Genomic DNA, 12,265 nt, shown 5'->3' with positions numbered 1-12,265 from the left:
TGGTAGTTATTTTTACTTTGTATGAGAAAGTTTAAAGTTCAAATCACACATGTAAATGAAATATCTTTTATGTTGAGTACTTAGTTATGTTTGGCTCTATTATGATTCCGCATCTCTGTTGTGTGTGCGCTCTATCTCGTTGTAAAAATATTTTTGTAAAAGCCTTATTGTTTGTCAGAAAAAAAAAATTCGATAATTCTACTTGACCATGCAAAAACTAACACACTTCTAGACATACTCTTTAATAAAAATGAATCTTACTATTGTATGTAGAACCTATTAAAAAGTGTCAACATTATTAAATTTTTTACTAGTAGTGCTATCCACATACCCTTTGTTAATTTTTGTAATATGATTTTGTTAAATTCATTCAATTCGACAACTGAAAATTGAGAAAGATGTGTAGAAGATGAAAATGGATAGCATCACCGAATAAAAATTATGTATTTAGGCTTGTTGCTCAGCAACTCCATATCTGTTGTTAATTATAAGTATGGTAACTCTCTCAGTTGATCAAAAGTTTGATGAAAGATGGTTGTTCATCCAATTAATCAGCCCATTGTATTTCTGCCATATTAATATTATCTCTTGCTGACAGACCTATCGGAGCAACTTGCTCTGCTTTCAAAGTTACAAAAAACTAATTTACCTAATTAGACAATTATTGATAACTTTTCAAGTTAATTAAAAAAAATTGCTTCTCTAATAAACAGCTTTAATCTCTCTTTAATATTAACTTTATCTAAACTATTATTATTGTAACAGCACCTGCATTGGGGCGAGGTTATTATACTGCCTGCAGGTCTCCGAGACACTTATTGATGCAAGCAAAGAAAAAGTTTAAGACAGATAATGACCCTTGAAGAACAAGTAATCCCTAGACCGTGGCTAGCTACTTTATTATTTTAACCTATTTTCTCGAAAATTAAACTTATCTTTTGATCAGTTAATTACTTAAACACAACAAGGCAGTAAAGGTGAACACTGAGAAGTTGATGAGTATCATCATTGGGTATAAATTTATGATTGAGACAAGGCACGAGTGCCCTTCCCCACTTGTCACAAGTGTTGAAATTAAATTTGCACATCACTGTGAGTAATGGAGATGCCTAAACTCGTTAACTTGTAACTGAACAAACTGCCATAAGAAAGCTAAAGACCGGGCCGGGCCTCTGGGGGGTGCGGTATGTTAGTCAAAGGCTCTCTGACAATCAAATTAGTAAGCAATATTAAGATTCAAGCACTCAACACAAGTCTTTTTCTTTTTTTTTTTTGCTGCATTACAGGTTTACAACATGGGTGAGCAGCGCAAACCTTAGCAAAAGGTCAGTGTACTCCAGCTGTAAAAGGTCAGTATACTTATCCAAGTGTTTTTCTCATTCCTCTTTTTCCTTTATTCCACTTTTGCTTTATACTTTTTCTCGGTTTTTCTGCTTTTTGCAATGATCTCCGAGACTGATCGAGTAGTGGGTGGGGTTTTTGTTTCCCACTCCTTTTCCTGCAACTTTCAAAACTGCAGGGGTTGGCAGCAGGAAATATGATCTCTACAGTCAACTTACATCCATCATTTTGACGTCGAGCATCCATCTCCTTCCATGGAGGTGCGTCGGGAGCCTAACGAGGCCCTCTTTGACTGTACCCATAGTAGAATTTCGAGTAGCTGGACTTCCAAACATCAATTGCCTCACGCCCCTTTCCATTCTGCTTTGTGTTCATGACCAAGCGCTGGGAGTACCACTCGGGATCAGACGCCAAGATTTGGATCACTTAACATCTGTATAATCGAATGAGGTATAATACACTGAAGTGGAAGTTCAATTGATGCAAAAAGCCCAATTACTGAGGTGATCGTCCGCACAAACTCTTCTCGAAATCTCCAGCTTTTGTGCACCCAGGCACTAGATCCTGCTCTTTCAACAATGATTGTCGGAGAAGAAACCTCTATGAGAGTAAGCAGGAGCCTCCGAGCGGCATCGCGAACAGGCTGTTTGCCATCACCCAAACACTCGACGACGGTGGGAACAAGCGCATTGAAATGGAGCTTGAGGTAGTCGCCGGAGAGCACGGTGGCGGGAGCCAGTGCCTATAGAGCGCCCTGAGAGACTATGAAGTTGTTGTCCTTGAGAATATCCTAGCAACAATCGACGAGCTACGTCACCTCTGACGAACTTAAGCTTTTTCTGAACGCTTCCAGAAGCTGATGCAGGCGCTCCACTCCCACCATGCGCTCCTTGGTAGGGGTGGACACTTAGAATCGAAATCGAAACCGAAACACGAACCAAATTGAACCGCACCGAACGGTTTGGTTTTGCAGTTTTGAAACCAAACAGCAACATAGAAAACGGTTTGGTTTCAGTTTTGGCTTTTGAAAACCGCACCGAAACCGAACTGCACCGCAAATATTAATAAACATTTAATTAAATGTCCATATTATATTTCATGTTTTAATTGGTTGTTTGTTAGAATCCATACACTTAGTATGGGACTTAACCACACTAGAATATCATCATTCATCACTTTCTTTCGTTCATTAACTTGAAGGACCTTTGTTATTTTATACCATCACACACACACACATATATGTACAATGGTGGACTAATCTTGTTATCAAGAGTCGAACAATGATCTAATGAAGTCCACTCATTTGAAGCATGATATCACATATTCTAGTATCAAAGTTTCGCTCATGTTTAATGAATTCAAATTTATTCAACTTGTTTTATGATAAACAATGTAAGGGACACCCTTTTGTTGCACAAACATGTTTTAACATCACAACTGCATGTAACATGCTAATTGTTTACATAACAAATGTCTTGTTCCTATTACTATTGGGAAATGCTTATTAATATGTTAAATTGCAAATTGTACATTTTTTCTTAAAAACCAAATCGAAACCGTTTGAAACCGCATTGAACCGAACCAAACGGTTTGGTTTCATTTCGGTTTTGGCTTTAAAACCGCACCGAACTAAACCGTAAAAAATTTGGGTTTCGGTTTTGGTTTCACTTAAAACCGCACCGAACCAAACCGTGCCCACCCCTACTCCTTAGTGTCTTTGGCACGCGCGAGCTCCAGCGCTTCCTCTATCGGCGCAATTTTAGGGTTCTCTGGGGGCGTGATCTAGTGCGGTCGGGCTCAGATCTGGTGAATTAGGTGCCCAATAAGGGAATAAGATAGGAGAGAAAGTGGGGAGAGAGATGCGAAGGATGATTGTGGCTGAATTTACAAGGTATTCCCTCTCTCTTCTGAGTCCAAAGGTTGAAGATGATGTTTGGTTCGGATTTTAGAGAGAGGAAGAGGGTGAGATCTGGAGTTAAAGACATGAAAAGACGCGGTGGTAGCTGTGTTGTTGAGAGAGAGATGGAAACTACAATTTCAAAGAAGGTGCAGATGATGGAGAGAGAGAGAGATGGAAACGGCGGAGAGTTGGAGGTTTCCGAGATGGCTGACAAACATAGTGGTAGCTGTGTTGTTGCCAAAGTTGCAGATGATAGTCCAGGCGACGGGTCTTTGTCTTTGTCTTTAAATTGGGCAGTTTTTTTTGGGAGAAAAATGGGGCGGAAGATTCGAGATAGAGAAAAATGGGTTTTTGGATGGTTTCTTAAAACTGCACAAAGTCTGCGAAGGTTTTCTGGAAAAGCCCAAAGAGTGAGGTTTTCTGGGTTCTTGGGTTTCTGCAGTTTCACGGTGGTAAGATGAAAAAAATGAAAGAGAACCGACATAGCTTTTTGTGTCGTTTCCCACAGACGGCGCCAAATATTGATGCATAAAACCAGAGGGGTCTTGGGACAACGTAAATCCGACTGTGAATTTGCAAGAAAGTAAAGAACACAAGATGTATCGTGGTTCACCCCAATGTTTGGGCTACGTCCACACTGATGTTAATATGGTTTCACTTTGAATGATGAATATATAAGGAGGTTAGAGGCAGTGTGCTCTCTAGCCTCTTTTCTGTGTGCTTTCTTCCCATGGCCTAAAACTTGACCTCCCCTAATGAGGAGGGTGTGGAGTCCTTTTATAGAATAAAGACTCCTTACTTATTACATATTTGCCCCTTCATTTATCACATAATTACATTTGAGTCCCCCAAGTATTTATACGAGGTCTAAATACGAAGGCCCCAAATATGGTACAAACAATGAGGGTTAAAGAGAAAGGAAGGGGAAGACCAAGCCATAAATGGAGATTCCCTTGAAGCCCAGAGGAGAACCCTTCATTTACAAAATGAGGGAGATAAGCCATTAGAGGGATAAGTAACACAAAGAGATAGAAATGAACACAGGAAGAGAGAGCCACCTAGGAAACAAGCCTAGAGAATTCCATTTAGCCCAGAAACATACTTCAAGACTCAAGAATGATCATCCATGCTACCTTAGTAATTCCCACAAACTTCCATTTAAGATCCTAACCATTAGAAGCCTTGTTACTACCTTAGGAAAGCCTAAATCATCCAGCCAAGAATGCCATGTAACAATGCAAACCCCTTCTCTCTCATGTTAAACTAGTAATCTTCTAGCTTTCATACAACACTTCACTTGAGCAAGTCCTTATCTTGATCAATCATGCTATCTTCGAGTTGTTGATATCATCGGGGTATTTCCTAAGACAAGCCAACTCTTTTGAGATATTCCGGGACTTTGTACGAATCCGAACCAAGGGAGACAAGAGGACGTTCTCAAAGCCCAAGTCCACCTCGACCTAAAAGTTCACCCCCCAAACAACTTGTTAAGATAACGAGTTTGACAAGATACAACCCGTTAAGATAACGAATATGACATAAAAACGACACAAATACAAAAACCATGACTCGTTTGCCAAGCGTAGTTATGAGGGTGCTTGGTCAACGAATTTCTCAATTTTCTTGGATGCTGCTTTTAGTAAACTAATGAAAATGGCTTGAAAATTTTGAGTTTTAACGATAATGACAAAATAAAGGGTAAAGTGAATAGTATGATGATTGATTTTTTTGTGTAAAAATGTGGTTTTTCGTTAAAGTGAACAGTACATGAGCTTTTCGTTAAAGTTCCCTTCTATATGCCATTGGGGTCCTTACAATGACAAATCTCCGACTCCGAGTCAGACAGGAAATGTGCATGCCCCAAACTTTACAAATTTTGTTGCATTGCACTGCATGCTGGCTATTAATTAATAACTATTAGTAATGCCAGAGTTTTGTAATTAATCAACAGTATGGGATGCGACCATGACAGTATACTCGTATTATATAAGTTTTGTTCTTGTAAAATGTTCACACAAAATTCAGTAGGCCTAAAGAAATTTGATGATCATTAGCCATTTCTTGAGATGCTCGCATGATAAACGCGTACACCGATATTTTTGGCCATTAAATTATATTGTTCTTGAATATTTGATCGTACATCCAATCATTCGCTCTAGTGAAATGCCATATAGTAGAGCATAGTAGAAATCTTTCCAAACTCTTCCGAATAACGGCTTTGCTATATTTATCTCACCGATACAAAAGCAGACGATCGACTCCCAGTTGCTGATTTACTCTATGTAATACAAAAGCAAATGTTTACTCTGTAATAATTGAGATGGATCGATTTGGTAGGATCTAAAATCACTACTCATATATGATGATTATCCAATGAGAAGTAAATTATGATTACAAGTTCAACTAATTTGGTTTTTTCTCCACCCAAGAGCTTATTCCCCACAATCCAAGGAAGGCTATAAGAGGCAAACCCAAGAAAGAAGAACAAAACTTCACAATTACAAGCAATCTATTTGAAAGAAAATAGTACTATCTCCTTGTCCTTGAAAAAGAAAATGACATCTGCCTCTCTTACTTCACAATTCACTCTGTATAATGTATTTAAATTACTAACACCATTTGTTCTTTCTCTGGAAAATTCCATGTTTAGTCGAACGATGACATGAAATTCGTTGAGGAAGATGCAGTAAGAACCTTTCTGTTTTCCACCAGCACGATGAATTTTAATGAACTGCACTTACTTAAATCTGTGTTGAAGAGGAGAAAGATGCTGGCATGGCATGAGAAACAATAACCGGTCTGTGTCTATTAAATCTATATAGAATTTAACTATGAGCTGGGGATGATGGTTCCAACGTAGCCAAATCCACAGATCAGGAACGTAATGGTTTGGAGGAAGAGGTATATGAAGTAGTTGTTCTTCCCGTGCACAAAGTCATAGCATCCACAGATGAACAGAAACACCCCGAATCCCAGCTCCAATAGGTGAAGCCTGTTAAAATTGAATATTAGGTGAGAATGGTAGTAAAAAATAAAGAGTAGACGAACAATCTCGGTATGCTTTCTTGTCACCACCGGATAACATTAATTTTACTATTAATAAACTCATTTGAGGTTGGATTGGATTAACTAATGCAAAGATTCTGATTTACAATAACGAAAAGGGTAAAGCCGAAAAAATTATTCTTACTTGGGGCTGAGGGATTAGGTTTGTAGGAAAATAATTAAAACTTAAGGAGCATGTGATTGGTTTTGTGCCAATTATTAGAGTTATGCAGAGAAGACAGGGTTCTCTATTTGGCAGTTAAAAATGTGGTGTCAATGCAAATAGTTACAAATTTCTATGCACATTGCACATGTCAAAATCAATTAAGAATTTACAGCAAGTCTGCAGTAGGAAGAACATATAGTGTTAGCGAAATTTTACCTGTTTCCGAACTTGAATCGTGGCCTTTTGAAGAGTTTGCTGGCAGGTTTAGTCTTGTTAGCATCTGCTGTTTTGTTCTTGGCAGCCTCTGCTGCTTTGTTTTTGACAATATCTCCGAGCTTTTCTGTGACAACCCACTCGTTAGATCTCGCAGTCTCTAGCAGGCCAATCAATGTAGCCTTGGTCCGGTGCAAAGACATCACATTCTCAAAAAGAATCCAGTAAAACAGAAGGTGAATTGACCTGTAATGTTCAAGAATAATATTAAGTAGTTTAATCCTATAGAAGAAACACGTAACGAAAGACAATTGATCAAGAAATGAAGGGGAGAGTCTACAAGACCTTGGAGTTCCAACGGAGTTCAGAATGGTGATGATGGAAGGAATATATACTGCCCCCCAGATTGGAACATAAACTTCAGGAACCAAAATGGTCAGAGGAAGTACAACACAGTAAAAGAAGAAGGTCACCATGTGAGCAATGATCTTCCGGACAAAGAAGAAACTGTATATGGTGTAAAATTTCTTCCACACTGTAACTTTCTGCAGCAGTACACACAATAAACACAATTAGAAGCCATGAATAAGAAGGAAGAAGAAGAAACTGCACTAGAAGAACATGTGAATAGTGCAACTAAACTGAACTCACCTTAGTTCTGATAATTTCCATCGCCATTTTCCTAAACAGATTAGCAGGACCACAAGACCATCGGTGCTGCTGGAAACGGAAGGCGTTGAAAGTACTAGGAAGTTCACTTTTCACCTGAAACAAAGACAATAATCAGAAATTGTGTTCGTGTCATGTAATTGGATAGTCATGAAATTTAAGTGCTAATCACGAACCAAATAATTTGTACAATGTAGTATACACATTCGGTTGACAGATACCTGTAGGTCACCGAGATACAAGAATTTCCAGCCTCTGAGACTAGCACGGACAGCAAGATCCATATCCTCCACCGTCGTTCGGTCTTTCCACCCGCCTGCCTCATTGATAGCAGCAATTCTCCATACACCAGCAGTCCCTGCAATGTATTCGTATGTCAACTTCAAGACTACAAATCTAAAAATAAATAAATGCAGTAGAAAGTTACTTGAAGAAGAAGTAATTAGTAATTACTGTGGCTTATTAGTAACTTGACAATGAAATTGCAACCTTCATAGATTCTCAGTTGACTCTTTATGCAAGACAGTTTGCTTCTGTTCTAAAAGTCAACTTTTGCAACGGTGTGATTCCAAATTTTTTTATTCCAAAACCTATTAAATCGTAAATTAATGATGATCATGATAATTATTATCTAATTATGATGAAGATGATGGCAGCATAACATTTCTCCCTCCGCTGCAGACTCGGATCAATTTTCTACTTTTCTCACATACCAACCATCTGTGTTTTTAATTAACAAGCAACAATAAAGAAAGAGATATATTACTGAAAATAAAATAAAAAATAGAAGAAATGGTTTTTGATAAAAAAAAATATATATAGGAAGTATACCATTGAAACCAAAGAAAGCATGTGTTGCTGACCCAACTTCTTGCTCAACTGTGAAATGGTAATCCAACGACATCTCCTGCATTCTTGTCAACAAGCACTCGTCCGAATTCACTGCAGGACCAAACCACATACCCAAATTTAGCACGAGCACAACAGTATTTTAAACTACTCTAAATTACGAAGAAATAGACACAAACACATTATCATGTTCAATTAACCTAACTCGCGTATTGGAGCAAGTAGGTGTAACATAACTGACAAAAAGAAGTGTACATGTAGAATAACTAAAATAATGTCAATGAAATTAATGATAAAAAATAATAACATGTGGACCTCGTCAGTAATAGGAAAAGTAGGGAGTTGGTCTCGTGGTCACGTGACACAATTCAGGGTCGGCCATGCTAGCAAGAGCACGACAATCCAAGTGTCGGTAAAGTAGGGAATAAATAAATTTTTTAGTGCGTTGAAAACACGGCGCAATGTACTAAATATGATTATACAGAAGTTTCTTCTTTAAACATTCAAATACATATATTACGACACTTGATGCATTGTACCGTGTTTCCGGAACATCAAAAAAATTTCTCTCAAGAAATGAGGTCCACCACGGTAGCATGAGCACGACAAACGATACAACACCACGTGGACAGTGCCCTAGTAGGAAAGGGTCACCCTTGGGAAAGTAAATGACGAAATTGACCCATTTACATTCCGGAAATTGATCCGGTTCCGGCATCTCGCTGAATAGTTTGAGCCGTACACCTTACTCGTTGTTTTGCAGTAGAATGAATAACCTACTCCGCAGTTCCAGCAAATGATCGTGCCGGTTCACATCGTGAAGGTGACACTGACTATGTGACTTAGGGGAGGATAAGGACTCATATGTCCTATGTTAAGGACACTCTCACGTCATTTGAAACAATCAAGGTTAAATCGTTATCTCATAAAATGACATATTGCAATGTAGTGTGCAATTCACTGACTCGATTAACAATATGATATAATAACATATATTTGGCTTTAAATTAGGGCAATTGAAACGTAATCTGCAAGAGAGAGATACTGATTAATGGCACTAAAACTGACAAATTAAATAAATAATCACGCTAATCAGCTGAACCAATACTTTCTTAATACTTCCTCATGTGGGTTCCAATCTATACCCTTGATGTAGGCAAGCAGACAAACAGGTGTCGAAATCAGAGATGACCAATAAGGGCTGCTAAGTGGGCCCGACCCCGTGATCAACGGTTTTCTCTCTCTCAGCATATTAAAAGACCACCGACACTCTCCGGAAAAAAATACTTAGCGCAATTAAAGCGTAAACAAACCCAAATAATATCATATAATTAACAATTTAATAATAATAAAAAATAAGGTATGGGAATTAAAATTCAGAAGCTAATTACCGAATCTCCATCGAGCTTGAACCAGGGCAATGTCAGGGTTGTGGACCAAGAAGGGGATGGCTCGGCGGAGGTAGTCGGGCTCGGGGCGGAAATCGGCGTCGAAGATGGCAACGTACTCGCAGTGTTTGACGTAGCTGCGTTTGAGTCCTTCCTTTAGGGCACCTGCCTTATAGCCTCCCCTGGTTTCTCTGATTTGGTACCTTATGTTTATGCCCTTGCTTGCCCACCTCTGGCATTCCAGCTCCACCATTTGCTGCAACAATTTCAGATTAATTTTTATTAATTTATTTGCCATTTTTGTTGAAACCCCACTTGGACATTGCGCATTGGAACAACCCCATGTCAGAAATTGAGATCCTTGGAGCTCTGCTAATGGACTAAAAGGAAAAGGACCCATCGAAAGGATGAGATTCTTTATACCTTGATTGTAGGGTCGGTTGAATCATCAAGGACTTGGATCACGAGACGGTCGGACGGCCATGAAAGTCCACATGCAGCTCCGATGGAGACCTTGTAGACCTGACCCCAAACACAAAACACAATCGTGAGATTGAGCATACACAAAAAGCACCATACTTTATAAGGCTTTTTGTTTGATTTTCTCACAAACCCAGAAAATAAAAATGGCAAAAACAATCATATCTAGACATATATATACATATATGTGTGTGTTTATAACTTTATATACCTCTCTTTCATTGAACATAGGGATTTGGATGAGAACAACAGGGAAATTGGAGCTTCCCACTTCAAGGTCGTCCTGAATGGGCTCGTATTTGTAGCGTTCTTCTGGTTTCTTCCAGAAGAGCTTGACCAGAACGATGACCACTCCCATGTAAACCCTCTCAAAGAAGAGCATGAGAGACATGGCCAATGAGACATAGACCCCAACTGTGAGCAGAGGAACTATCAATGGCGCTTTGATTAGCTCCCAAATCAGCCCAAGTTGCCCTGCAATGTCATATGTCGTCCCCTGAAACGTTTCTGGTATCAGAACTTGGGTTGTGGTCTCAGCCATTGTACCCACTCCTCTCTCTCCACTCTTTCTCTCTCTCTCTCTCTCTCTCTCTAGATAAGAAAGAGATTGAGATACCAATGAACAAACCGGTTGTTCTTCAGATCTCTCTCCTCTGCTTTCTCTCTCTTGCTTTTGGTAGATGAAATGTGGGCAATGTGAATGTGGCTCAAGGTTTTATACGGAGGAAAATGAATCAATTCAAGGGGCTGGAAAATCCTTTAATTCAAGGAAAACCAAGAAAGGGAAATTAATATGCACAACAATACAGATTGGCTCTCTCTCTCTCTCTCTCTCTCTCTCTCTTCACTCAGAAGTGGAAAGCACAGAACGAAATATGAGCTTTCCTTCTCTCTCTCTAACCTCACTTTCTCTCTCTAAGATCAGTGCCAAACTAATGCCAGTTCTGCCTCTTGGCAAAATGAAGCAGAAGGCAGGACAGTGGTGGGGGAGTAAGAGAGTGGTGAGGGAGAGAGAATATATGAAGGGACTGTGAGGCAGAGAGAGAAAAAAGAGGGTCTTTTATAGTAAGTTTTGGTCCTATTTGGGATTTTTATATTAATTTGTATTTATTATTATTATTATTATTTTTAATTTTTTCCTCCTTTTGCCAGACCATTTGTACTCTAATTCACTCTCTTTTTCTAGGTAGGTATCATCCCTGTGCAATCAAGAGAATCCTCTCTCTTTAACTGTGACCCTATTCATTATTTTGCCCATCTTTTTACTTGCTTGTTGCCATTTACAAGGTATATTTTCTTTTTCTTTTTTGGTAAATTGGTATAGTTTCTTTTTCTATTTTGTCTTGAAATGGGTATTAACTTATTTGACAAAAACAAAAAGGGATATTAAATAATTACTTCCAGATCAGGTCATTAATGATGCCGCAATAACTATTTAATATTACGGTCTAACTTATTTTTTTCTATTTTACTTGTAAAGTAAAAGTCTAAGTTTCACTCATGTAACATATTCCATACTATTTAGTGTAAATACATCATCATATTAAAAAATTAAAAAAAATTAAAAATTAAAAACCTATGTCACACCAAGACAGAATGAGTCCCAATTTAGGGCCAATGACATTTAGCACTCTTCAGGTTTTTGGGCGACGAAGAACGGAAACGGAAGCCTTTCGACTCACTCCCCATTCTCTCTTAAATAAAGCTCGCCCTCGAGCCCTGTGGCCATGAGGTTTTATCAATTTTTGTCTTTTGTCTACCAAATTATTTGAACCTTCATTAGATTAATGAAATGGTGGGCGTGGAACTCGTAATTAGGTTAACATGGAAGCCACATTTGTATCTAATTGAATAAAACACTCATCAATTTAGTGGAGAAACAAACGTTTGAATACACAAAATGTATAAATAATATAATTATAAAACATTATGGTGCAATGTGAGAAAATTAAAATCTCATGACCCAATTTAAAAATTACTTCAAACGTTAAGGATGTAAAATGTAGTTAGCCCCCCAATTTAATATCAAACTCATTGGAAATATAGATCATCATTGCATTTGTGGAAGCTCCTCCAGTCTATAGGGAAATGAATTTTGTACATCATTTTATTTTTTCAACTTGTCTATTAAACAAATCAAACAAGAATCAAAGACCAAGAATGAAGAGGAGTGTGCAGAAATTGCTCTTCCAATCTAAATAGAGTTCAAGTATC

The 12,265-nt window shown here is 38.3% G+C and overlaps 1 protein-coding gene across 2 annotated transcripts; it reads right to left on the bottom strand.

Annotated features, from left to right (window-relative positions):
- Positions 1-5,570: 5,570 nt before the first annotated feature.
- Positions 5,571-11,093, bottom strand: LOC126590642 (glucomannan 4-beta-mannosyltransferase 2-like). 2 transcript variants are annotated; one of them, XM_050256122.1, is made up of 9 exons: positions 10,263-11,092; positions 9,995-10,093; positions 9,575-9,827; positions 8,166-8,276; positions 7,556-7,692; positions 7,317-7,430; positions 7,011-7,210; positions 6,669-6,911; positions 5,571-6,233 (listed from the first exon to the last, which is right to left on the bottom strand). In XM_050256122.1, exons 1-9 carry the CDS (start codon positions 10,590-10,592, stop codon positions 6,071-6,073), a joined length of 1,650 nt encoding a protein of 549 aa, XP_050112079.1. In that variant the 5' UTR covers positions 10,593-11,092; the 3' UTR covers positions 5,571-6,070. The 2 variants fall into 2 exon arrangements, with proteins under 2 accessions (XP_050112079.1, XP_050112078.1); XM_050256121.1 differs by having other exon boundaries at positions 6,669-7,210; positions 10,263-11,093.
- Positions 11,094-12,265: the final 1,172 nt, after the last annotated feature.

This window comes from Malus sylvestris, chromosome 11 (genome assembly GCF_916048215.2).
Source record: "Malus sylvestris chromosome 11, drMalSylv7.2, whole genome shotgun sequence".
In the NCBI taxonomy this organism is placed as follows: domain Eukaryota; kingdom Viridiplantae; phylum Streptophyta; class Magnoliopsida; order Rosales; family Rosaceae; genus Malus; species Malus sylvestris.
Note: the sequence above shows the minus strand (reverse complement) of the source record. Positions and strands in the feature narration are given on the sequence as shown.

Excerpts from the sequence above, each read along its gene's own strand:
- LOC126590642 (XM_050256121.1), bottom strand. The coding sequence starts at position 10,592 with ATGGCTGAGACCACAACCCAAGTTCTGATACCAGAAACGTTTCAGGGG. Across the intron at positions 8,277-9,574 it reads TCAAGCTCGATGGAGATTCG|TGAATTCGGACGAGTGCTTG; the intron begins GTAATTAGCTTC and ends TTGGTCCTGCAG. Across the intron at positions 7,693-8,165 it reads TGCTTTCTTTGGTTTCAATG|GGACTGCTGGTGTATGGAGA; the intron begins GTATACTTCCTA and ends AATACATTGCAG.